Source organism: Pseudopodoces humilis, chromosome 22 (genome assembly GCF_049639895.1).
Source record: "Pseudopodoces humilis isolate 2021_Gansu_Grassland_sample_001 chromosome 22, ASM4963989v1, whole genome shotgun sequence".
Taxonomy (NCBI): Eukaryota; Metazoa; Chordata; class Aves; order Passeriformes; family Paridae; genus Pseudopodoces; species Pseudopodoces humilis.
Window position 1 is genome coordinate 8,763,622 of NC_142221.1, and position 26,211 is coordinate 8,789,832.

Genomic DNA, 26,211 nt, shown 5'->3' on the forward strand with positions numbered 1-26,211 from the left:
CTCTCTCTGTATCCTTGGAAGCAGCAAGCAAGGAAAACACAATCTGAGTCTCAGCAGAGAACACTGGAGCTACCAGCAGGCCACTGGCACTTTGTGTCATAATTATATGAATATTAATTGTTAAAGACCTTGCTGTAAATTCAGTCTGAGGAAGAAAAAAAATCTCCATCCCAGAAATGAGTTCCTGCTCTGGAACAGGCCCAGTTTGGGATCCCAGGAGGACAAAAAGATTCTGAGTTTTAGCAAGAAATCAGTGAAGGCTGCAATGTAATTATGTCACCCAGGCTGAGAGTGACAGCTATTTTCCACTTGGGCTAAATGAATGGGTAATTATTGCCTCTTAATTAGTAATAGCTCAAAAACAGAGCAGTCTTGCCCTGTGGTGCTTGAGGCAGGAGTTCTGCAGGCCAAGGGAGCCCAGCAGGAATTGTAGAATCCTGAAATATCCTGAGCTGGAAAAGACACCCAGAGATCATCGAGTGCCACTCCTGGCCCTGCCCAGACCCCCCAACATCCCAGCCTGGGCATCCCTGGAGCTCTGGCAGCCTCGGGGCCGTGCCCATTCCCTGGGGAGCCTGGGCAGTGCCAGCAGCCTCTGGGGGAAGAACCTTGCCCTGATGTGCAGCCTGAGCCTGGCCTGGCCCAGCTCCAGCCGTTCCCTGCCTGCTGTCCCTGTCCCAGAGCAGAGAGCGGAGCTGCCCCTCGGGAGGAGCTGCAGCCCCCGGGGAGCTCTGCCCTCAGTCTGCTCCAGCTGAACAATCCCAGTGCCCTCAGCTGCTCCTCATGGGCCCCTCCAGACCCTTCCCATCCCCGTGTCCCTCCTTTGGACGCTCTCACACCTTTAGAGCTTTAGATCTTTAGATCTTTTTAGGTCTTTTTCTTACTGAGGTGCCCAGAACTCCCCCAGCGCTGGGGGTGAGGCTGCCCCAGAGCAGAGCGGGACAATCCCACCCCGGCATCGCTGGGCCTGAGGCAGCTCTGGGATAAAACCCGGAGGAAACCTGAGGAAAAAGGACTGATGTGGTGTCTGCTGGACACCTCTGCATGAGGGGCACGGCCTGAGAGCTCAGATCTGGGGGGACAGACAGACAAACAGCTCCTCATGAAGCCCAGGAAGGTCCTGGCTCCGCTTCAGGGCCGAACTCTGGACACAGGCTTTGGGAAGGGTCAGGATAGTGCTGGAAAAAGCTGTGGTTGAGCCCTTTCTCCCAAAATCCATCCACTCCTGACTGGGAACACCTCACACCTGCAGACCCCACAGAGGGACTGGGGTTCTGCAGGAACAGCTCCCAGCCCAGAAATCCCGGTGTGTCAGAACCCGGTATCACTGCCACAAATCCGGGTTTCACGTTCTGTGCTCTCCTCCCTGCACTGCAGCACCTGAGCAGGTTCCAGAACCAGAGTTAAAGCATAAAACAATGAAAAATAGGCTGAAAACCAGCTGAGAGCTGTAAAAATAACCAGCTTTGGGGCATGTGGGCTTTTGTTTAGAGACAGAAAACAGCTAACTCAGTGTGCTGAGGATTGGTGGGAGGAAGGCAGAGGTAAAGGAAACCAGGCAAAGCAACTGTCTCAACTTCACAACAAAACTTCATTTTTTTAATCCTCCACTATTTTTAATTTAATAACTCCATTATTTTAATCCTTTAATCCCAGGCCTGTGGCTCTACAGCTTCACAGGTTGTGTTACCAAAGCTCGAGGGGCCGGGTTTCACCTCTGCCTCATCCCACCACAGCCAAATCCTGTGAAGGTAATTTAAATTTACACTCCTGCAGGTGAAGAACAAGGCACTCAGCAGTCAGGCCACAGCTTCTTTATGCAAATTCCTGAGGGTCCAGGCTTTGCCAGAGGGATTTTGGGGTAGTTTCAAGGGCAACCTGAGTGTGGAGAACTTGCTGGAGTCTAAATGAGCAAGCAGCCCTTCAGCCTCATCCTCCAAAATGCAGCATTCAGGGGATGGTCAGTGCTAACCTGTTCTACTTTTTGTAGAAAATGAATAATCCTGGGTCTGGGCAGTGCTCAGCAGCTCATTTTTAGCAGAATTAATATTCCTAGGAATGGTCAGTATGAATCAGTTCACTTTTAGCAGAATTAATATCCTTGTTATGCTAACCAGCTGAATTAATAATTAATATTCTTGGTGCTAACAACTTTGATTTTCTGCAGAATTAATATCCCTGTGGCTGGGCAGTGCTCACCAATCCTCTTTTCTGAAGAATTCCTGAATTCTGAATTCCTGTCATCGCTCTGTAGAGGTGCAGAGAAGCCATTCCAAGACAAGGGAAGCTCTTGGATCCTCACTGGAAGATGCTCCACATGCGCCAAGCACGACCCTCTCCCCAAATCTCTTCCCACATTGCCCAGGCTCACCTTGAAGGACTGCACAAAGGTCCAGAGCAGGATGCGGATGGTGTAGCCCTGGCGGAGCAGTTTGATGAGCCTGGCTGCCCGGAAGAGCCGCAGGAAGCTGAGGTTGATGAAGTTGTCCTGCGGAAAGTAAAGGTTTTGTGTCCTTCAGAAACGACCGCGATCCGAAACCACAGCCCGCAAAAAAGAAATTAAAATTACCAGCTTCACGATCTAAGCAGCAAATCGGCCACCAGAAAACCTTCCAAAAGAAACATTCGTCAGTGCAGATCACTCCACATGCAGCAAGAATGAGAAAACCCCTCTCCACAAGAGCCCTCCCCTCTGCTACTGGGTCAATGAGAGAAAAGGAAAAGGCCCTGTCACGCTGTCCTTGGAGGGCTGATTTGATTTGAGCAGGGCAGATTTTCTCCCCCTCAAGACTCAGGGAGAGGGGGATGGTGCCGGATTTTCATTTTGAAAAGGAATGAGGTTGGTTGAAAGTCTTGGTCAGCTCAGTTTTGACAAGGAATTGAACTTAAGCCAAGACACTCACAAGGGACAAAGAAAGGCATTGTCCAGTGAAGAATCAAACATCCTTGGAAGAATGAGGATGTTTTCCAACCTGGAGATTTCCAGTGTTTGTACAGCATGAAACTGGACAGGTTTGCCAAGGAGGAACGGCACCGGAAGATTGTTTGGAAGATGGATCAAGGGCAGCAGGTCAATTGGGGAGGTTGAGCTTTCACCAGCAGGGAGATGCCTTAGGAACCTGCTGGTTTTCCAAATTCTCATTAAATGTGTCTGCACAAGTGGATCAAAGAACTGCTGGAGGCAGGTTCTGATTTGTTTTCTAGGATTTTCCCCACCCTCACCCCTTTTTTTTTTTGTTTTCTTTCCTTTGAAGAAAAGAGGATTCTTGCCCCAATGAGCTAATCTAGAGAGGGTTCTTTCCAAAACAAAACATGCAAAAGCCAGATCCCTCTTGCCCTCCTATTTTAAGGAGATGAAAAAATATTCCCCTTTCCATAATTCACTTTTTTGTGGATCTCTGATCACAGCCACTTATTTGACTGAGTGAGCTAAAGAGAGAAAACATCCCACTTTAAACTATTGAGCAGTGAAGCAGCAAATATAATCATAAGGAGCTCTGCTTGGTAAAGATGAGCAAAAATTGTATTTCCCTCGGATTATTGTTTTACCAGAAGTCACATTGAACTGACCCACATTTCTTGCTCATTTGGCTACAGAGCTCATGCTGAAATTGGGGGGCTTGTTGGATCTATGGATTCTTTCAATGCCAGCTCAGTTTTGGGGCCATTAGCATTGCATTCCACCAATCCCATCAAAGAGTTCCAGAACTCAGTCTCGGGCATGCACTCGGTTTCTCTCAGGTTAAAACCACAAGCAGCTCAGAGTTAGGCACAGACCGAAAATCAGACTCAATCTTCAAATAAAGAGAAAAGAGAAAAGCACAGGAATGTTCAATGAAGGAGCAGACAACACTGAGCTCATTCAAGCCAGCAACAGAAGCCACCTCTGGCAGGCAAAGCACGAGCGAGGATTCCCCTGGGTTGGGCAGAACAGGCACTGAAAATGTCCAGTTTGTCTCAGCATCAGCTCCAGGTTGGTTTTCACAGCGCTTACCTTCCCTTCACAACAGTCCAGCTGCACTCACCTGAGCAGGGCAGGGCTGGGAGAGGCCCCTGGGGCAGAGCTGGAACCCAGCTGGGTAACGGGGACCATCCCTAATGGGGTTCTTCTTCCCCTGGTCCCAGGGCAGGGCAGAGGTTTACCATGAGCCCTTTTAATCAGGAAAATCTCCCCAGCAGTGGGAACTGGATCAGCCCTCGTGTGTCGTGCTGGCAGCACTTAGGCCTGAAAGTCTGATTTTAACTTCAGAGCAATGCTCAAGCCAGATCCTTCCTGTGCACAATCCTCAGGCTCCAAGCAGGAGTAGGGGCACGAGATCCATTTCTGTGGGATCCTGTGGGATCTCCCTCTTCCCACATAACTGCAGCCCAACAGCAGGAGCGTTGTCCTGCTCAGGCTTTGCTAAAACCTCACCATCACAGCTGACAGGATGTGTTTAACACCTTGCCCTGCAAGCTGAGCTACCCCAGTGCTAGCCATGGAAAAGGGATATAAATGGGAAGAGGGTTCAAGACTGCAGTTATTTCTGTGACCCCCCCATTCTCTGACATTTAGATGGATAAGCAATCCATAGATTTATTTTTTTTCCCCCACATTCCCTATCTGACCCTGGTACTGCCAGTTCCTAGAGAGCAGTGAAAGCCTCGGCTCCATGTGGAATCACTCCCAACCCAGGAAAATCCCCCATCACCACCACCCTGGGACTGTTGGACAGTTCTCAGCTCTGCCTGGAGAGAGGCAAATTCCCCACGCTGCTGGTGAAGGGCTCCACCTGCGTGGCACCCTCAGCACCCCACAGAGAAAACCCATCCTCCCACACCTCAGCTCTCCAGGCAGGAATTGGGATGGCATGCAGCCAGAGGGGAAACTCCACATTGCTGTATTTCTTGGGTAAAACTGTTTTTGGCATCAATTCTCCTCCCACTGAGCCACCTCTGTGCCATGCCATATCTGGGTCATCAAAATCAATCAAAATCATCTTTTCCAGGTTGGTGGGGTTTTTTTTGCTTTCCTGTTGCACAGATGTGCTCACAGTGCTCACAACAGGCACCAGAGCTTTAGGATTTTATCATCCACCTGAGGAATAACGAGTTATGTTTGGAAAACCTTTTCCCCCTGGCCTGTCACTATTTTCCTGAAAAAGGAATGGCTGGTACTGAAGGGATCCAGGCACCAGCCAGGGCCTGGGGGTCTGGGAATGGCCGGGCACTGCCACCACTTCCCACAACAGGAGATGGCTGATGCATCCCTGAAAAAACTGGGAAGCAGTGGGGAAACAGGGAATAAACACCACTGATAAAGAGCTGCCCTTGAAGGCTGTCCCACCATGGGAGCCTGCTCTGTTACCCTTTCTTAGGTTGTTTTCATAGAATCCCGGAATGTTTTGGGTTGGAAGAGACCTTAAATCTCATCCAGTGTCACTCCTGCCATGGCAGGGTCACCTCCCACCATCCCAGGCTGCTCCCAGCCCTGTCCAGCCTGGCCTTGGGCACTGCCAGGGATCCAGGGGCAGCCCCAGCTGCTCTGGGCACCCTGTGCCAGGGCCTGCCCACCCTGCCAGGGAACAATTCCTGCCCAATATCCCATCTATCCCTGCCTATCAGTCCTTCCACCCTGAGTCAGGAGTGCCAGAAAAAATATTTTGTGTGTGATGCCCAGAAATCTCCTCATTCCCTACTTGACAGAATCACAGAACATCCTGAGCTGGGAGGGACCCCCAGGATCATCAATTCCAGCCCCTGGCCCTGCCCAGACCCCCCAACATCCCAGCCTGGGCATCCCTGGAGCTCTGGCAGCCTCGGGGCCGTGCCCATTCCCTGGGGAGCCTGGGCAGTGCCAGCAGCCTCTGGGGGAAGAACCTTGCCCTGATGTGCAGCCTGAGCCTGGCCTGGCACAGCTCCAGCCGTTCCCTGCCTGCTGTCCCTGTCCCAGAGCAGAGAGCGGAGCTGCCCCTCGGGCACTTGGATGCCGAGAGGTCGAAGGAGCCTGGACCTATCTCTATGGAATAACGACCCCAACCCTAACAAAGTGCAGGATGAGCTTTTCAATCTTTAACCTCCAACAGGGACAGCAGCCAAAATTTAGCAAACTGATTTTTTCCCGATAGATTTTTATGTTCACAGCTAATGCCAGAACCCTTTTCTGTGCTGCCTGGGCCAGGTGTGCAGCAAAATCTTCAAATTTATCCTGACTGCTCCCACACGTCTGGAAGGGATCCAGCACCATGGAGGATTCCCTTCTTGGCTTGCACTGGGCGAGCTTTGAACTTACACGTTGTCTTTTTCTCTGCTGCTTCCCAGCAGAAAATTCCCCCCAGGACCCTCCATGAACATCCACAGAGCTTCTGTTCAGCCTGGAAATAAAAAATTCACCCTGTTTCCTTTCTTAACAGCAACTGTGCAACAGGAAATGTGGATGTTCACAGATCCAAGAGCTGGTGTCAGGTGGCTGAGCAAGGGTTTTTTGAGAAGCTTTTGGTCTCATTTGTGTTATCAACCATAGCCAAGATAATTAAGAATGGAAAAATAGATATATTTCTGATTGCATTTTTCTTTATGAATTCTCTTTTGGTTAATTGGTGTTTTTTAAAGATAAAGGTCAATATTTCCAAAGGCATTTTTGGGATAAATTTGCACTTTGGCACTGAATTCCCAGTGGGATCTGGTTACTGGTACTTTTCAGCTCTGGTCATAATTTATTCATTTTACTTGGGGTTTTGGGTTTGCATCCAGTGACTCTGTGTCCACTGTGGCGGCAAAAGGGATTCTTCTTTGGGTTGGTGTCACAGAGAATTTTCAAATTTCAGATCCTTCTTTCCCATCATTTTTCATTTGAGGGAAGCAAGTCTGCCATCACCCCAATAATATTTTTGCCTTACCATACACAGGTTAAAACACCTGTAAGGCTGTCAGGTGCTTCCTTCAGCAGAAAGCTCATCCAAAAAGAAGCCAAAGTGGTTCAGTCCACTTCCAGAGAGCTGAATTTGGTACCACCACCTCCAAACCCCAGCGTTTCCAGGATGCAGAACATCCTTCCCTCGCCATCTCCTCCCGTTTCCCGCGGAAATAAAGCAAGTGGCAGTGTCCCCTTTGGCACAGGGGGTGGCACAGGGAGCAGGGATGGGCTATTGGCAACTGCTCAGGTCACCAATGAGCCCAGGGAGGGAGGTGCAGGGCAGAAGCCACTTCAGGGCACGCGGCAGTGAGGCTTTTCCACCAGTGCAATCGGAACTCTCATCAAAAAAAAAAACAACAAAACAAAACCAAAACCGGATCAAACCAAAGGAAAACAAGAGAAAAATCAAAGCAGAGAATTTAAAGAATTGTTTAAATTCAATGAAACCAACCGTGTCCTATATGTGATGTTGTCATGGATGGATATTTGCAAGATTATTTACAAAGTTTTATATATTTTTTTTTGAGCGGCAGGTGCACAACATACAGACGGAGACATGGTTTTCGCATTGTATGTTGATTGGATGGCGTGATTCAGCAGGTAGATAAGGAAAATAAGGAACAAAAACAGGAAACAAAAGAGAAAATGAGTAATCAGGACAAGCAAAAAGGAAACTCTGAAAAATTTCACTGGAAAAAAACCATCGGGGCTATCGGGGGGAGGTGTTATTTTATGGGAACTCCGGAAATAAAAAAATGCTTTGAACCAAATCAGATCTGGAGATCCCTGAGGTAACACACACAGTGCAGTTGTTATTTGCATTTCGGGTTGTAATGCAAATTTGGAGACAATTCACAAACACTTCTCAGGATGTGGTTTTTTTTATATTTCCAGGCATAGAAATAGATGTCAGTTTGCCAACCACCCACTCAGCCTCCCAAGGCCAACTGTGTCCACATGGACACCTTTTCCTTAATCCCACCTCTTTTCCCTCAGTTACTGAGGGTAAAAAAACTGACATTCATGCTTTTGCCTGAGGAAATAAAAAAATAGATATTCCACTACAATCACAAAGTAAATTACGTGTGACATGATCAGGAAAATTAAAACAAAGCAATTAGTCCACACATTTCTTTTCCTTTTGTCTTTACTTCTCAGAGGGTTAAAGGTACCAAACAAGGCTGGTGGAAGCCAAGTCTCTCAAGGTGAGGCCACCCAGAATGATTTACCTTTGGAGAACACTTCCAGCTGGAAAATACGGAGGAAAACGGTGCTCTGGCAAATATTTGTGAGTCTGAGCTCAGTGGCACAGCTAGAAAACATCTCCACAGGGACCTGGAGGGTGGTGGGACAGGGACAGCTGCAGGCTGGCACTCAGGGTCACCTTGTGGCTGTCACCTGGACTTCCCAGGGGAGGAAACTCCGTGGGAAAGGCTGCCAGGAGGGTTGGAGGGACTAAAGGGGCTGCCCCAGGCTCTGCCCAGGAGAGGAGGGGAGTCTGCAGCTGAGGAAGGCACGTGGAGAAAGGGCCATTCCCTGCTGGGGACACAGCCAAGGGCTGTTCTCCTCTCTGCTTATCCCTGCTCCATGAGAGCTCCTGTGTCACTACAGGACACAAAGTAGAAAGCGAGGTTCATATCACAGTAGCCGAGATTTCATTTCCAAGGAGGCAAAAGCCTTTATTTTGGGGTTTTCAACCCTTTTTATAAGGTGTTCCCATACAGGTTAACCTGATTGGTACAAGGAACAACACCTCTCTCACCCCATGGGTGGGACAAGAGAAAAAAACTCTCAGAACATCTGTGTCATTGTTTTGAGAACTAAAATCTTATTTACACAACAGTCCTTGAGAGAGAAAAGTTTCCCAAAAGACTTTCCCTTGGGAAACAGATCAGCCCCTGAAACTCTCTCAGGCTCAGAAAATCATTCCACACTCCTGCACCCTGCTCGTGCCCTGAGGAAGGTGAGGTGGGCTTGGTTCAGCAGCAGCTCAGTGAATGCTCATCCCCTGCCTTTATTTCCTGCTCTGCCCTACCTGGAATTCTGGGCAAGCTCTGTCTGAAGGGAAAAGCAGGGAAGGAGACCTGGTGGCTACACAGGAATCAGAGAATTGTTCAAGTTGGAGAAGATCTCCGAGATCATGGAGTCCAACCATTCCCCCAGCACTGCCAAGGCCACCATTAAACACTGTCCCCAAGTGCCACATCCACTCAGCTTTCAAATCCCTCCAGGGATGGGGACTCCACCTGTTCCAGAGCCTTCCAACCCCTTCCATGAAGCAATTATTCCTAATATCCACCCTAAACTTCCTCTGGAGCAACCTCAGGCTGTTTCCTCTTGCCTTGCTGCTTCTTACTTGGGAAAAGAGATCAACCCCCACATGGGAGCTGCAGAATGGGAATATTTAGAGAGAGCAGAGACACAAACAGAGGACCAAGAGCTCAGGGCTGGAGTGGTCCTGACTTTTATATGAGAGATGTTTGTGATCAGCTCCATGCTGGACACTGCCAGGGGAATCTGGTGACCTCCTTTAGAAAATCCTCTCTAAGGACTGAATGCATCCAGTTCCTCATAAACCAAAAAAAATATCTTTTTTCCTGCCTGGGAGGAGAAGGGGAAAGCATGTGGGTCCCTGGGAGCTTAGCCCTGTTGAGGTTTTAGGGGTTATTCCCACAACTCTGCAAAGGTTTTGATGCTGGAGATGTCTCACAGCCCAAGCTGATCCAATTCCCTGGCTGAGCCATCCTGTGGGAGCTGGAGGGAGAGGAGACATCCCATTAACTGAGCAGAGAAGGGCAATACTGTGGCTGCTCCCTGCCTGCAAAATAGCTCCAAAAATGAGGATTTTAGCAGCGTGTGGGCTTGGTGTTGAGAAGTAGGAACCTTCCTGAAGGAGAAGACACCAATCTGGGAGCAACCAGAGGCTCCCTTACCCTTGTGTCAGTGCTGCTTCCTCCCAGGAAAAGTGGCCAAAGTGGAGGTGGAAAAGGTTCAGTCTGTTTGTGGCTGACTTGCAAGTGTTTTCACAGATTTTCAAACCATGGGAAAAGTTTGGGTGCCCCTGGCAAGGAAACACATCCCGTGGCAGAGGGAGAGGGGACAAGCACCTTGTGCCTTCCCACAGCACTCAGAGAGGGTGAGCCTGGCTGCACTGAAAATAAAATCCAAAGCTTTCAACATAGGATGCACCAGCAGATAAATGAACATCATTTGTATGGGGAGGAAAACTCAGGGGGTTGTGAGTTATTTTGTACCAAGGAGGTTAAATTAAAACACATTTTGTTAGAAACAGTCACATGGTCTTCACCACCACCTGTAAAGGAACATGGGGAGCACAATTCTGAGCACACAGAAAACAAATCTACAGGCAAACCCCTGGGACTGAGGAAAAAAAGTTATGGTCAAGTTCAAATTCATCACACTCTGACACATCATCAGCTACAACATGCACTGGGAGAGGAGAGGAGCAATTTATACATCGGGAAATATCGGACTCTCAGGGATTGGCTGCCCCTATGGAAAAATCCTTCCGAATTTAATGATGAGCCTGTCCACGCTGTGAGATATACAACACTTGTTAGCAGGGAGACAGCAGCCCTTGTAGGGCTGGCCAGAAATCCCATGGGAAAGCTGTTTATTCACTCATTGCCCCACAGAGCTTTTGTGACAGGAACAGTCAGACTCTTCACCTCTCCCACTGTCCCCGTGTCCCTGTCACTTCACCCTCACCCTGCCCCGTGACCCAGACTGGGCACAAACCCCAAGGGCCAGACATGTGCCCTACAAAAAACCTCCCTCATTAACACAGCAGAATCCCTTTGGTCTTTTCCCTCTCTAAATTCAGCAGGATTTTTCCACGAATAGGCAGAAAAGGCCTGGGGACAGAGCAGTTGGTGCAGGAGAGAGGGAGCTGCTTCCTGGCAGAGTCACGAGCACCATGGTTCTCATCAGAGCTTTCCCTCTTTGGGGCAGACAGCTGCGCTCAGCTCCAGGAAAAGCAGAGCTCATGGAACAGGGTCAGCCAAGGCCATCATGACTCCCAGAGGCAGCTCCAGGGAATAAGGCTGGTAGGGAGAAGGTTCAGTGTCTTGACAGGGCACAGCTTTGTTTATAAATGAAATAAATTGAGCAAACTGTACTTACCGCAATCTCTGTTACTAAAATATCAGTAATACTTCCCAACACTGTTACAAAATCAAAGACATTCCAGGCATCTCGGAAATAATTCTGCCAAACAAGAACACAAGGGGAACAGAGGGATCCAGGGGTTATTTTCTTTTTGCCAGCAAAGGTGGGGGGGTTTTTGTTTGCTTGTTTTTAAATGTACATCACAAAACGCGAGCATTTCGTAGAGAGAGGAAAAGAGGTGGAAGAGAATGAGGAAGGCACCTACCAGCACACCAAAGGCAATGATCTTCAGCACACATTCCATGGAAAACATGGATGTAAACACAATATTCAGGCATTTTAGCATTTCTTCATAAGCTTCTGGAGCATCATAGAACTAAAGTGGGATGGAAGAAAGGCTGTTACTGGAGGACAGACAGAGTAAAACCTTTCCCAGCTGATTCCTGCTCATTTTAGTCAGGATTCTGTGCTCACTTTAAGTGGCATTTGGGGTTACAATACAACTATTCCTGTCTCTCTTGCTGCATCCTGCACTGAGGGGGCAGCTGGAATACCCCCAGAAGTGGAGATTGTTGCTGAGGGATCCCCTGTAAGCACAGCATGGACCAGGAGGGAGGAAGGGCATTTTCAAACCCAGAGGACAAGTGCAGAACTGTGTTTCTTCCACTGAGAACACAGAGACCCCTTGACTGTGAAGATACTCTAAGATAGTCAAGGGATAGGAGGGGACATCATCCCCATGTCTCTTTCCCCACTCTGGATCATATCCCAGGACCCCAATGCTGTTCTAAAATTAAGCAATTTCACAGGATGATTTGGGTGGGAAGGGATCTTAAATCCCATCCAGTGCCACCCCTGCCATGGCAGGGACACCTCCCACCATCCCAGGCTGCTCCCAGCCCTGTCCAGCCTGGCCTTGGGCACTGCCAGGGATCCAGGGGCAGCCCCAGCTGCTCTGGGCACCCTGTGCCAGGGCCTGCCCACCCTGCCAGGGAACAATTCCTGCCCAATATCCCATCTAAAGCTATTCTTTCAGTTCGAATTTCCATGGCCTGACTGGACTTTGAGCAGCCCCAAGACCCTGCTCTGCAGGAGAAAGCCCAGGCTGAGCTGGAGATCAGGACCTGCAGATCCCAGTTCCCATCCCATGCTCACACACCAAAGTGGCTGAGCCCAAACACCACTGGAAACCCCGGGGAATCCCACTGGTGGGATCTCATCCCAGCTAACCCACCTCCCTTGGGAGCCAAAGGAATCCCACCAGGCACATGGGGACAGCTGGGGCTGCTCTGCTGAGCCCCCCCAGACTCTTTGAGAGTCTCTCCAGCCAACAGCCCAAAATTCCAAGATGCAGGAAGATCCCACTCACCTTCATCATGAGGACAATGGTGTTGAGAGCAATCATGACCATGATAAAATACTCAAAGGGAGGGGACACCACGAATTTCCACATCTTGTACTGGAAGGATTGCTTGTTCTGAGGCATGTAGCGGGTCAGGGGCTTGGCACTTATGGCAAAGTCTATGCAGGCCCTCTACAAAACAAAAAGGGGATGAAACGATGCCAGGAAAAGGACTGGAAGTCTTTATCCATCAGGATGTGGTTGGGAGAGTGAGCAGAGCATTTACATCAAGTGAGCACTGATTGTTCCTGTAAAATGTGGCACAGAATCCCCAAATCCTGATCAATTTTCCTGGAATATTTATCCTAAAACATCCCTATGTCCCTTGCAATCCTACCACATTCCATAAGAGCCCAGTTCCTCCTAGGTCCTCATCCCTTCCCATCTCTAAAAACACTTTTAATTCCTCCTGATGGGAAACTGTAGGAATCAGAGAGGTAAAGATGTTATTTGTGGTTTTTTTAAAAATATTGTGGAACTCAGGAGTGTCCTCACAGCAACACCTGAACAGCTCAGAATGTTTCATAAAACCAGAACTGAATTTACCAATAAATTATGCACCAAAAGCACTGGGTAAACTCTCAGAGATCCCCTTCACTGGCTACTTCTGTTCACTTTATTATGAATATAAAACTATGATAAAAATTGCCTTCTACAAGAGGTCTTGATTCTGGAGAGTTTTCTCATCTGGGATTTACATAAGAATTGCAAGTCTGAAATCACTTTCTGCTCAGTTGGAAAACAACATGGGTAAAGCTCTCTAAATATTCTGCTTTATTTTGGACTTTTTGTTCATTTAGACAAACAAGGAAATAATTAAAAATCGCTTAAAAATTCATCTCTTTTCATCAGTAATCAGGTTCCAGTTTCAAAATATATGAAAAGAGATGGTTCTTCCCAAAAGAGGTCATTGAGGCTATGGGACCCCAGAGGAAGGATGCTGCAGATGCTAAAAATCTGCATGGATTGAGAAGGAAACTGGATACACCCATGGAAGGAAGATACACAGATGCCAGTAACTAAAGAAAAACCAGCTCAGGAGGTTCCTGAGTGGAAAACAATGGTATTTTGGGGGGCATTAAAGAAAAGCCTCACAGCTTCTTGCACTGGTCTTACACTCTTCTCAAGGCATCTCCTTCTGGCTGCTGCCAGGAGGAGAAATCCCAGCCAGGTACAAAACCAGCCTGGAGAGAGGAGTTTTCCCCCGGGCAGCCACAGCAGTTGAACCTCAGATTGGTTTCTGAGGTCTGGCCTCAAGGTTTGCCTCCTTCTACCCCTCCACACTCAAAAACATAAACCCATGGAATGGTTTGGGCTGGAAAGGACCTTAAAGCCCATCCAGTGCCACCCCTGCCATGGCAGGGACATCTTCCACCATCCCAGGCTGCTCCAAGCCCCTTCCAGCCTGGCCTGGAGCACTTCCAGGGATGCAGGGGCAGCCACAGCTTCTCTGGGAACCTGTGCCAGGGCAGATCCATCCTCACTTTTCTGTGGTCCAGGGGGATGTGTGACAGTGGTTCCCAGCAGGAAGCACTTGGGGGCTCTCCCTGGTTTATTTCTATGCAGAAGCTGAAGCAGCCACTCGTTTCTTTGGTCTCTACACCACACACCCTCCAACAACCACTGGTCCCCAGTCTCCCCAGCACAGGGGGAATGGGGAGTGACCTTCCACCAGTATCCAGGAGCTCTGAGCCCCTGGAACACCAACTCTGGAGTCAGAAGAGGCGGGTACCTCGTTTTTCTCGAGGCTGCACTCTGACATCACTTTATCTCCTTGCTCCTGGAAGGTGATGATGATTAACGCCACAAAGATGTTGACAAAGAAAAAAGGGAAGACAACAAAATACACCACGTAAAAGATGGACATTTCCATCCGGTAGCCAGGGCTGGGCCCCTGTTCCTCGTAGGTGGCATCCACCGAGTGCTTCAGCACACTGCAAGCAAATGCAAAGAGAGAGGAAAGGTCAACACAATCCCTGGGAAGCACCAAGGACCCCCTGAGAATCACTCCCTGTGCAGGGTTTTCCACATATGCTCAGGAAAAGCTTGCTCCCATCCGCAAGGTTGGGAAGAAGTTTTCCTTGAGGAGATTTTCAGGCAAACCCTTCTTTTTCACCATTCAGCAGAATGGTGGAGATTTGATGTGTCCAGATCCACTGATCCCCCCTGGCCAAGGGGAGAGGATCCAGCTGGATCTGGCTTCTCTTCTCCAGTCAACAGGGATGGAGTAAGAGCAGGGAAAGAGAAGTGTTGATGACATCCAAGTAGGGGAACACAGTGAGGGACTGGAAAAGGGAGGCTGATGCTGTTTTAGTCTTTATTTTATGAAAGAGTTGAATGTTGAGGCAAAGAAACCCTGGCCACACACTGCACTCCACACGTGCCAAAATAAAGTCGTGTGCTGAACAGGAAATGTCATTTGGGGCCTGTCACACCCAGCAGATTTTCAGCAGAGCTCACAATACTTTTTCCCCTTTATTTTCTTACATTTCCATTATCAGCTTTACCCCTGAGAAAGGTGTGTGACTCCAAAAGGCTGAAGCAAGAACCAAAAACCTTCTGAGCATCCTCGTGTGAGCTCAGGGCACCAAGGAGAACGCAGAGCTCTGCCTGCTGCTTCACCCAAGAATCACACAAAACTTAGCTGACAGAAGATTTTTCACATTTCCCAGGTCACCTGCTGTCCCTCAGAGCTTTGGAGACCTGCTTTACCTGCACCATCAGCCCCTGCCAGTGCCTTGTACTCACGTTGGCCACCCTTCCCCTGTGGACACGGTGAAGAGCGTGAGCAGAGCCCAGAGCACGTTGTCGTAGTGGAACTCGTATTTTTTCCATTCCCTGGGCTGTGCCTCCACCTCATTTTTTTCATAATCGAGGTACTGACCCCTAGGAAAAAGAGATTTGGTGCCAATGAGATCAGGCATTTCTTAGGACTCAGGAGAATTGGAAAGGCCCAGCAGCACAGTCTGGACTGTGCTGTGGGTTAAAGACAAAGAGATTCCCTCAAAGTCTGTGACAGAAGTAAAGGCAAAATTTGGAGCCAGTTTTAGCCATGGGAACTGGACTTGAGGCCTGAAAATGAAAGAAATTTTAATCAGGGCATCCATTCATTCATTCATTAGGCAAAGCCAGCCATTAACACCATGCTGGCCCCTAAATTGTCTGACCCGACAGAAAACTTCTGCTTGATGGGGAAACATCTCTGGCTCCCTCTCTGGGATTGGATCTAATTCCTAAATATATCCCACTTTGAGGGGCCTGGAGTGTGGAGAACCTCTCCAATACACCCTATTCTGTAATTTCACATCATTTTCCATAATTAGTAACACACCTTGCCAGCCTGCTGGGAAGGACAAAGCATGACAGAGCTTTTAAGATATTCACATCCTGTCCTTCTCATTAATTAGAGGCTCTTTAATGTCCCACGCTTCTGATTATTTATTCAGTGTGTATTTTCTAATTCATAGGAGCTCTAAGAATCGAGGCAACAGGTGGAAAGAGGAGTCACACTATCAAAATCCCTTCTCAAAAATCCCACTCAGCTTTCCCAGGAAAGAAGCTGCCTCCCCTGTATCCTGAAGATCAGAGCCAGGAATGACACAGCTGTTAAAGAAGGGAAAATTCACCTCCAGGGTACCTGTGCTGAATTATTGATTTATTTACAGGAGACTCTTCCCACTCAGCACATCTCTGCCTTTGGGCCAGCCTGGGGAGCTGGAGGAAGCTGCTCCCTCCCACATTCCCTGCTCCCAGCTGTACCTGCAGTCCTTCTCCAGCTCCTTGGACTCGTCCGTGCAGTAGAAGAAGCGGCCCTTGAAGAGCTGCACGGCGATGACGGCGAAGATGAACATGAAGAGCATGTAAACGATGAGGATGTTAAGGACGTTCTTCAGGGAGTTCACCACGCAGTCAAAGACGGCCTGGGGGTGCAGGGGGACAACGTCAAGGGGTGGGAAGGAAAAGTTCATCCAAAAATCTTGGCATCCACCATTTGACCACGCTCTGGGAATCACGGAAGGGTTTGGGTTGGAAAGGATTTAAAGATCATCTCATTCCCACCTCCCACTATCCCAGGCTTCCAGAGATCCAGGGGCAGCCACACCCTCACAGGGAGCAATTCCTTCCCAATATCCCACCTAAATCCCTCTCATTTGGGACTCATTACTCATCCCACAACCCATGGATGCTTCGATGGATTTTCACTTCCCAAAGCTGTGAGAAACAACTCCAGCTTCCTTCATCTCCTGCTTTATCAACAACTTCGGCTGTGCCACTGAATTTCCTGATGCTGCTCATAACATTTACAAAGACAATCACAGCTTGTCAAGACAATATTAGTCCTGAGCAAACATTTCATTATAAAATGAAAATTGCACTTGTTTTGATTTTACTTCCAGTGACTGGGTAAAAACTGTTGGAATAATAAGGAAAAAAAAAAAATAGGAGAAACAAAACAATCAAATGCTTTGAATAAATATTTTTCTAAAGAGCTGTCTGTCAAAATGAGGTGTGACTAATGTAGTCAGCATGTGCACTCCTGAACTCCCTGCTAAGAACTCCTCGAATCCATTTCCTACGTGGGTATGAGGCCCTGATTCATTACAAGTAATTCACAGTTTCATTTTAGTCAGAAGTTTGTCATAATACCAGAAATTGAGCGGTCCCTGTCCAAGCACAGGGTTTGTTCAATCCTGCTCCTGTTCCTCTGAATGGAAGTGAATCATTTAAAGAATTACACTCCTGATCAACCCAGGAATCCTGATGGAAATCCTTCTGATCAACCCAGGAATCCTGATGGAAATCTCTGTGATCAACCCAGGAATCCTGATGGAAATCCCTGTGATCAACCCAGAAATCCTGATGGAAATCTCTGTGATCAACCCAGAAATCCTGATGGAAATCCCTGTGATCAACCCAGAAATCCTGATGGAAATCTCTGTGATCAGCTCAGAAATCCTGATGGAAATCCCTGTGATCAGCTCAGAAATCCTGATGGAAATCCCTGTGATCAGCTCAGAAATCCTGATGGAAATCCCTGTGATCAACCCAGAAATCCTGATGGAAATCTCTGTGATCAACCCAGAAATCCTGATGGAAATCTCTGTGATCAGCTCAGAAATCCTGATGGAAATCCCTGTGATCAACCCAGAAATCCTGATGGAAATCCCTGTGATCAGCTCAGAAATCCTACATGAAATTCCACATGGTTCAACATTACTGTTCCTTTCCAGATAAATTTAGTGTGCATAAAACTGAAATTATTTAAGCATAAATGGTGGGCTCAGACAAAAGCAAATCTACAGAACAGCTGAGCCTTGTTTTGATGGGAAAACAGGAATTGTCAAACACATTTTCAGCCTTCCAAAATAATCATTGTTTTTTTCCCCAGCTCTCACAGAAAACAGCTCACAAAAGGTACTGAAGAGTCCCCAAACCTCAGAAATTACTGAGTTTTGTTAACTCCTTCCATTCTCTCTTTGCAGGACCTGCCTGTACCTCAAATTGTTGGTGTCAGATGAGTAATCATAGGTTATTAAATTTATTTTATTTTTTAGATCACTGTTCTAGGGATAAATCCCTGAATGACGGATTCTTTAACAGAAAGATTAATAAATTAAAGCTTCTCCCATAGCAATGACAAATCTCTTTGGACAGCCTGTGGAAAACCTTGCATTATTCATGTTAAATTCTCTAGGGAAAGCCAAACCCTCCCAACCCCATTTTCTCCTTTATCACATTGAAGAGCTTATGAACTGTAATTTAATTTATTTGCATTTTTTTTTCTATTTGTAGAGGTTTTATTTTCATGTAGATCCACAAGAATCCCTAACATTGCCCAGGATGTTTGCAAAAGCACCCAAGTGTTTGACTTTTGCTCAACATCTGCCCAGCTGTTTATGCTCATTTGCCAAAGAGATTCATTGCAAAAAGCAGCAGAAACAACTTGGATTAATTGGGAGTCCACCAGCTTCCACTCAGATCAGCCAGAAACCTCCAGAGAAGGGAAAATTTGGGTTATTTTCTAACCTTTAGTTTTGGCAGCCGTTTTATGGTCTTCAGGGGCCTGAGCACACGCAGGACTCGCAGGGACTTGATGGTGTTGATGTCCTTGCCCTTGGTTCCTCTGCAAGGGAGAAAAAGGCACAAGAACAACAGAGGGAATTGTTTGCTCCCCAGGTCGCTTGCTGGGGTGTTTGTGGGTATCCAGGGTGGCTTTGGTGGTGGAATTGGTTTGGTTTGGGGATGTTCTGACAGGTTTTGTGTCCATCCTCACCAGGGCTGCAGGCAGGATGACCCAGCCTCACCTGGGATGTCTCCAGCAGCACGGAGGAGAAGGCAGGGGCAGGACAGGGTCCTGGCAGGGCTCAGCCACAGGTGCTGGCCAGGCTTTGTCACCTCCCAGCCACTCACCAGGACCTGGGGCCGTTCCTGCCCCGACTCCACACCTGGACAACGCTCCCAGCCAGGGCAGAGGCACCAGGACAGGAGGATCAGCTCCTCCATCCCATTCCCGGCAGGAGAAGGAACAAAGCCACACATGGCTCCTCCCTCCCAACTGGATGAGGCAGGGGAAGTTTCTGGATGAGGCAGGGGGTGTTTCTGGATGAGGCAGGGGAAGTTTCTGGATGAGGCAGGGGGTGTTTCTGGATGAGGCAGGGGGTGTTTCTGGATGAGGCAGGGGGTGTTTCTGGATGAGGCAGGGGGTGTTTCTGGATGAGGCAGGGGGTGTTTCTGGATGAGGCAGGGGGTGTTTCTGGATGAGGCAGGGGGTGTTTCTGGATGAGGCAGGGGGTGTTTCTGGATGAGGCAGGGGGTGTTTCTGGATGAGGCAGGGGGTGTTTCTCCCTGCACTTCTCTGGCAGGAACGTTGTGCCAAGAGGGTTCGGGAGCCTCCCTGGTGAGGGACAGAGCTCTCCTGGAGGTCAGAGCCTGTTCCCTCATCCCTGAGTCTCCCCTGGAGGACATGCCACCAATCCCATGCAGGAACATGTAATATGGCAATATATTACATGCCTGGAACAGTGCTGGGGCAGCTCCCCACTCATGCAGGTGCTGTCAGTCACATTTGGGGTTTAGGTTTTGTCAAAACCGAGTGCAAGGCTCGAGAAAGTTCCTCTTGTTAACATCAAGAGGGGTTTTAGGGGAAAGACAGAGTTCTTTTCCTCGTGCACTTCCGAAATACAGGAACGAAAGAAGACAAAGGGTGCATCTTCTTCCAACCCCACGGCAAAACAACGACATTCCCTTCGTTTCACATGGAGTGGAAGATGGGATGGAAATCTGGGACAGAGTTTTATTCATGGCTGGAGGTTCGGGTCTGGGACAGCGCTGAGGGAACACAGGTGGGAATGAGGAACGTGTGGACAGATGCTGACACACCTATTCTGTGCTCTCCAGGCTGCTGAACTGAACATTCCTCTGCTCCAAGAGGGAAATAATGGAAGTACAAGAGACCCCAGAGAGCCACGGAGGTTTGTGAAGGACTGCAAAGCTTCCCCCACCCTGCCCTACACCCTGTGCTGAGGGAGGAGCACCGAGAGTAGAGGAAACCACCCGGTTCTGTGGCTGGCTGAGCCTGCTGGGCCCTGGAAAGGTCTGTCTGGAAATCCATCCACCCCCAAGGGATGCAGACCTCACTCCTAACCCCGTACTTCTCAACAGTAACACTGGGCCAGAACCTCCAGCCCAAACCCACATCCCTGCCCCAGCTCCAGCCACTGCAGTTGTCTGGAAATGCAGGAAGAGGGAGACACAGGAATTTTTGGAGGGCTCTGGGTTGTACCCCAGGGATGTATAACTTGAGAGATTTCCTTTCCACAAGAGGGAGAACAGGATGGACAGGTCCCTATCTTCTCCCTCTGTCCTTCAGAGCTGTTTTGGGGCCATTTTAATCCATCCCAGCTGGACCCTGATCATTGGCTCTAAAGCCAGGCACTGGATTTAGTCCCAGAGCTACAGCACTGATTGAAAACCACAAAATAACTATTATATATTTTAAAAAACAACATTTGATTCTCATTAGAGACCTTTGATTTGCTCTAGATGAAGCAGGCACTGCCAGCAGAGCTTTTACTGCCTTTCTGGTCAGGTTTTAGCAGAGCTGAAGGTCTGGCCTAGGCTTGGCTTTGCAGATTTGCTTTCAGCTCACCTTGTTAGTGTTCAGGAACATATAGTCATGGAATGATTATATGAAGGTGCTTTATTAAAGAGCTCTGGGCGTCAGGGGTACACAGACCCAAATCTGACCTGACTTGGTTTTGAGCTGAATATATTTTATACTCTATTGTTATATAACTTACATATTAATTATTAAACTTACATTGTTCTATTGTATACAGTGATTCCATCCAAGCATGGATTTCTCATGATCCCCTTCAAACCCCTAACATAGTTTCTCATGATTCTTTAAACAATAATTACATCTAATCACATTTAACAATTATATCATTTATCATATACTGACCACACAGGTGCAGTTTCACATGATCTTAGCAAGCACAAGGCCGAACATTTCCCAGGGCTTGCCAAGTCTAACTTTGTTTCTAACTCCTCAAATTTTCTATGATTTTAAAATCTTTCACTATCAACTGAGTGTCACCAGAGCCACCAGCCGACCTGGAGCTCCCCAGTGTGACCCTCAGCAGTGCCCTGGCTGCAGAAGAGTTTGCTCAGCCTCTCCAGGAGGATGGGAAAGGCAGGAGGGAAGCAAAGGGGCAATGGCTGGTGGACAAGGAGATGCCACAGCAGATGCCCAGGGCTGGTGGCCACCCATGGCCCCTCTGCTCCCTGCACTCTCCCCTCTGCCAAGCCAAGCAATTCCCATCCCAGGAAAGGCAGGGGAGCGTGGGGCAGGGGTGAGGGAGGAGTGAAGGGGAGGCTCTTTAGGGGCAGCAGGACAGGCCAGGGACACGGGGACACCGAGCCCAGGGCTCCCCACTGTGCACAGCAGCACCCCCAGCCCAGCCAAGCTCAGCTCTGCTCTGGGGGCTCACTCAGAACCCACACTCTGATATTATTATCAGAATTATATTATATTATATTATATTGTATTATATTATATTATATTATATTGTATTGTATTGTATTGTATTGTATTGTATTGTATTGTATTGTATTGTATTGTATTGTATTGTATTGTATTATATTGTATTGTATTGTATTGTATTGTATTGTGTTATATTGTATTACATTACATTACATTACATTATATTTATCTGATAAGTAAATATTCCCACATTCCCAATTCCAGGAGACCTGAACGAACCACGCTGCTGTTGTGCCAATTAACAGCTGCACTAACGAGGCCTCGAGAACGAGAACAGACATTTCCCTGCTCTCCACGCCCAAAACAAGGATTTCTGTGGATTTAATATTTCCAGGAAAGGTTAAAGAGACGTGGGGCAGAGCAAATCCTGGCTCCTGCTTTTCCCTGGAATGGATGAGTGAGCTCAGACAGCTCCAGTCACACGGAATTCCTTCTGCCTCAGCAGAGGACACTAAGAAGGGCTGACTGATTTTTTTTTTCCATTCAGGCACTTAAGCAAATAAAGAGCGTGAGACAATTAAATCTTAATGGGATTTATGCTCTGAGCCATATAGAGAATCCTGAGGGGAAAAAGAAAAAAAAATCCCATTTTTTTTTGTCACAGTAAAGGTCCCTGGTATAGGAAAAGCTTTTCCTGGTGCTCTGACCTAGAGTGATACAAATTGCATTTTAATTAAAAGTATCCTCTACAACTCTTCTGTCAAATAAAACCCAAAGGGTTGGGCTTGGGTGTTTTCAAGAACCCTCTCTGCCAACATTGGGGTTTTTTTGCTGCTTTCATACAAAGCCAGATGTCCAAGGAAATAAAAGGTCCAGATGGAGCTGGGATTCAGTCAAAAGGTGTATCCAAGCACACATCTGACCTGAATATTCCTCACGACAAAAATAAATTGCTGTGGAAGGACAAGGTTTTAATTGACTGCAGAATAACAACTGCAACATTCAGGAGAGCTGAATCTCGAGTAAGAGCTAAAGAGGAGCACAGGATAAAGGCTGACAGCAAGAAAAAGAAGAAAATAAATAAAAAGAAGAAAAAAATGAGAATGCCACAAAAAAAAACTTGCATTAGATCAGTTTTGGGTCCATTAGGCCAGTGCTGTTTTGTTGTTGTTTTCTGTGTCAGTTTTCTGCCTGTTTATTTAAAACATTAAGAATAATTTAAAAGAGCTTTGCAGAGCCTTTTCTCCCTTTAATAAATAAAAGAGCCTTTAAAAATTTAGTGGTTCTTTCAAATGGAAGCTGCCTGTTCCTGATGCTGCTGCCAGCAGCTCTGATTTCAGGTGACATGGACCCCTCAGAGTCAGGGCATCAAAAATTCAGGGTGAGGTGGAGCCTCTGCCTTCTGTGATTGCCTGGAATCCTCCTGGCAGAGTGAATTCCTCCCTGGAAGAGTGAATGAGGTCACCCCACCCTGCCCAAAGCCACTCTCTTCCTGCCCTAAATCCTCTGCTTTCCTAGAGAGAGGAAAGAACCAAGTGCCAGATTTTCCTGGGCTTTTCTTGGCATCCTTCTCCTTGCTGTGGAGGATCCCCCCGGAGCTCCTGGAATGTGGGGACAGAGCACACAGCTCTGCCTCCCACCCTGCCCCTGCACTGACAGCAAAACTGCCACTTGCATGGGGTTAAACACAATTTTTGGTACCCTCTTCTTCACAAATCACCCCTGCAAAAATCTCCCTGCGCTCTGTTTTCATGTCAGAGGCTTTCCCCAAATTCAGAGCCTGGATCCCAGCTGGGCCTCACTGCCCACACTGCACTGAATTAGTCCTGGAGCTTCCAGCTTGGCTGTTTAGAGGTGAAATCCTCTAAAAGAGACTCAAACTGCTCCTTTAAACCTGGTTATGAAGATTGTAATGAATTGTACCTCACCCATCAGTGCCCACTGAGTCAGCCCCTCAAATCCTTGTGGTACAGATATATCTCCACATGGTTTTTTTTGACTCTCTGCCTTGGATTTCTATCTCTGCTGAAGGAAAATCAGGATGGATGAGGAAAAATAACACATTTCACTGGATAATGAGCAGTAAAGGGACAGAGGAGTCGATGGGATGGGTGGAACATGGCTGGGTTGTCTCCACAGTGGCAAAGTGTGTGGACACAGGTTGGACAGGCAAAACAGAGCAGCAAGAGACAGGAAGAACATATTACCCCATGAAACTCCTAGAGAGAGATTCCAGCGAGGAGAAGACAAAGAAAGAGCAGAGTCAATGACAAACAGAAACATCAGAGAGATCCCCCAGCCCCTGGCCCACTCCCACCAACTCCAGGGGATAAACCAGCAGGGAAGGGAGGGCTCTGAAATCCCAAATTCCCTGCTGGATCCGCCCTTCCACTGGGAAAAACACCTCCACAGCTCTCTTCTCTCCCACCTGGGGAGGGATCACCTCGATTATTTGTTTTGTTCCAAGAGCATCCTGAAATTCTGGGCATCTCAGCTGCCTTTCCTCCGTTCCAAATCTTTCCAGGCCAAATCTTTGCTGCTCTCCCTCAGCTGTTCCTCCCAAGTACATTTTGCACCTGGGGCTGAGAGATTTTGGTGACAAGTTGCCACGGGTTTTTTTGTTTGCTTCCACTTCCCTGAGGACTCAAACGTGTCTGGGTGTTTGTGGCATGTTTATCTCCAGAAAAAGAAAGGGATTTCTCTTTGAAATGTTTTGCTAAATGGAAGACATTATTATTATTATTATTATTATTATTATTATTATTATTATTATTATTATTATTATTATTATTATCTTATTGTTCCCAGCATCACTCTGGGGGTGTTGCTTGACATTTATTTTTTATTTTTCTAACCACAGAGCTGCTTCTAAAGAGCAGCAGGCAGAAAGAAAACTCATAGCTGCTTTTGAGAGCTGGATTTTATCAATCTTGTACCAGTGGCTGATACAATCTGAAATGCTGAAACTAACACAGGCCGCTGCAATATTCCAGATGGGAGAGTTTCAGGGAGCTCTGATTTTCCCAGGTTTTTTAGGGATGGGTTAATTCAGCAAGAAGTTGTTTCACATCACCTCCAGTGGACAGTGAGGAGACCAAAAACATGAATTAAATCCCACCTCACACGTGGCAGCGCTGGGTTCTTGCAAACCAGGTGGTGACAAGCACATTAAATCCCATTTTTAGTGACACTGAGGAGGGTGACAGGGATTTGCTGGAAAAATCCAACTGAACAACAGTCTCCAGAAGCTCCTTTTTGGGGTTATCAACATTCAGCTGGCTCTGTGTGTCCATCGGGTTTAACCAAACCAGGAGCTGGGCCTGAATCACAGAACCCTGTCAGCATTCAGAACTGGAACAGGGAAAGGTCATTTCCTAGGAATGACTGATTTTGCAGCTTTTGGGAGCCTGCAGGCATTCCCAGGATTGGATGCTGCCTCCTGGAACGGGGATGAGGAGCGGGGCTTACAGAAAGCAGAAAAATCACAGGAGAAATTCCGATTTTCCTGAGTCTCACAAATAAGCTTGTCTGACTTTAATCTGGGAGACAGTAACTAGGCAGGGTTTATGCAGTCCCTGGCTGCAAAACCCTGCTCAAAACTCACTCACAGTGGAAAATAAAAGCAGCTTGGGGCACCTATTATAAAGCACAGGCAGGGGATGTAGAAGTAATTTATTTAGAGGCTGATGAGGTGCTGTTAGATATTCATGGCCCAACACGAGCAACAGAAGAAAACCTGAGCACGAAAAGCCTCGGAAAGATTAAAAATTATTCATTTTAATCCGTAACTCGAGCAAGGAAAATCTCCCTCAAAAGAAAATCGTGTTCAAAGAGAAGATGTTTTAAAGGCAGAGCCTGAGGTTTGTTCTCACAGCACAGAGATGCTCTGAAGGGCTCCCAAAATGCCCCTGCTCCCATCAGTCTTGGAAGTTTGAATTCCTGACAGAAAAGAGAAATTCTCGTGGAACCCCAGACTTTGGGTTATGTTGTTTTTTGTGATTATTTTACTTCTCTACCTCTCTTCAATTCACAGGAGCTTTGTTAGGTTCTAATGTTGCTACGTGGCTTTTTTGAGTTAAATTTTTGATTAAGTCATGTCTGGTTGTGAAAGTTGTTCCACAGATACATTTCATGTGCAGGGAAATAAAACCCCACACTAGCCAAGCTTAAAAAGCAGCTCGGTTTTGAATATTAAATTTTAAGTTAGCAGGACATTCACCAAGACAATTTTGCTTAGGACAGAGCAGTCAGCTCCTCCAAAAATCTGATTTTTAATGAGAGACAAAATGTTTAAAGAGGGGAGGGCAGCATCCCTTTGAAAACATTATGTTGAATATGATTTTCTCCAAGACCTAACTCATTTGGTGAAGGATCAGGCACAGCCCAGACTTCAACATCCCCAAAAATCACACCTAAAATATCAATCCCATCCACCCAACTTCGGGCCCATTTAACTTAGAGGGTTTATTTGTATTCAGCATTTGCACTGAAGTAAAGCAGATCTAAATTACAAATCTCACAGCCACGATGTGACGGGAATTTTGACAGCTCAGAAAACGAAAAAATCGCTGAGGAACATTTTACCAGAAAGGGCAACATTTTGAGCATTTTTTTTTTTGTGTGTGTGTGCAGAGTTAAGGGAGGAGCAGGGATTTTGGCTCTGCTTAAAAAATTTCTGCCAGTTTAAAGCAGCCCAGCCACGCTCCGAGGCTCCCTGATAAAGGTGGGTGCTTCTCTCATTAGCAAGTGAAACGCTGCTAATTCTCATTAGCAAATGAAACAATTTCCTCTCCTCTAATC

General features: G+C 47.4%; 1 protein-coding gene across 10 annotated transcripts in view; it reads right to left on the minus strand.

Moving 5' to 3' along the window:
• The window catches only part of CACNA1B (calcium voltage-gated channel subunit alpha1 B), a 233,113-nt gene that overhangs the window by 32,573 nt on the left and 174,329 nt on the right, over positions 1-26,211 (minus strand). For all 10 annotated transcript variants that reach the window (XM_088065811.1, XM_088065815.1, XM_088065810.1 and 7 more), the window contains 8 exons: positions 18,453-18,549; positions 16,185-16,345; positions 15,174-15,311; positions 14,158-14,359; positions 12,393-12,557; positions 11,289-11,399; positions 11,039-11,122; positions 2,372-2,488 (listed from right to left, as the gene is read on the minus strand). In XM_088065811.1, coding sequence (XP_087921937.1) covers positions 2,372-2,488; positions 11,039-11,122; positions 11,289-11,399; positions 12,393-12,557; positions 14,158-14,359; positions 15,174-15,311; positions 16,185-16,345; positions 18,453-18,549 — 1,075 coding nt within the window. The remainder of the gene's footprint in view (positions 1-2,371; positions 2,489-11,038; positions 11,123-11,288; positions 11,400-12,392; positions 12,558-14,157; positions 14,360-15,173; positions 15,312-16,184; positions 16,346-18,452; positions 18,550-26,211) is intronic.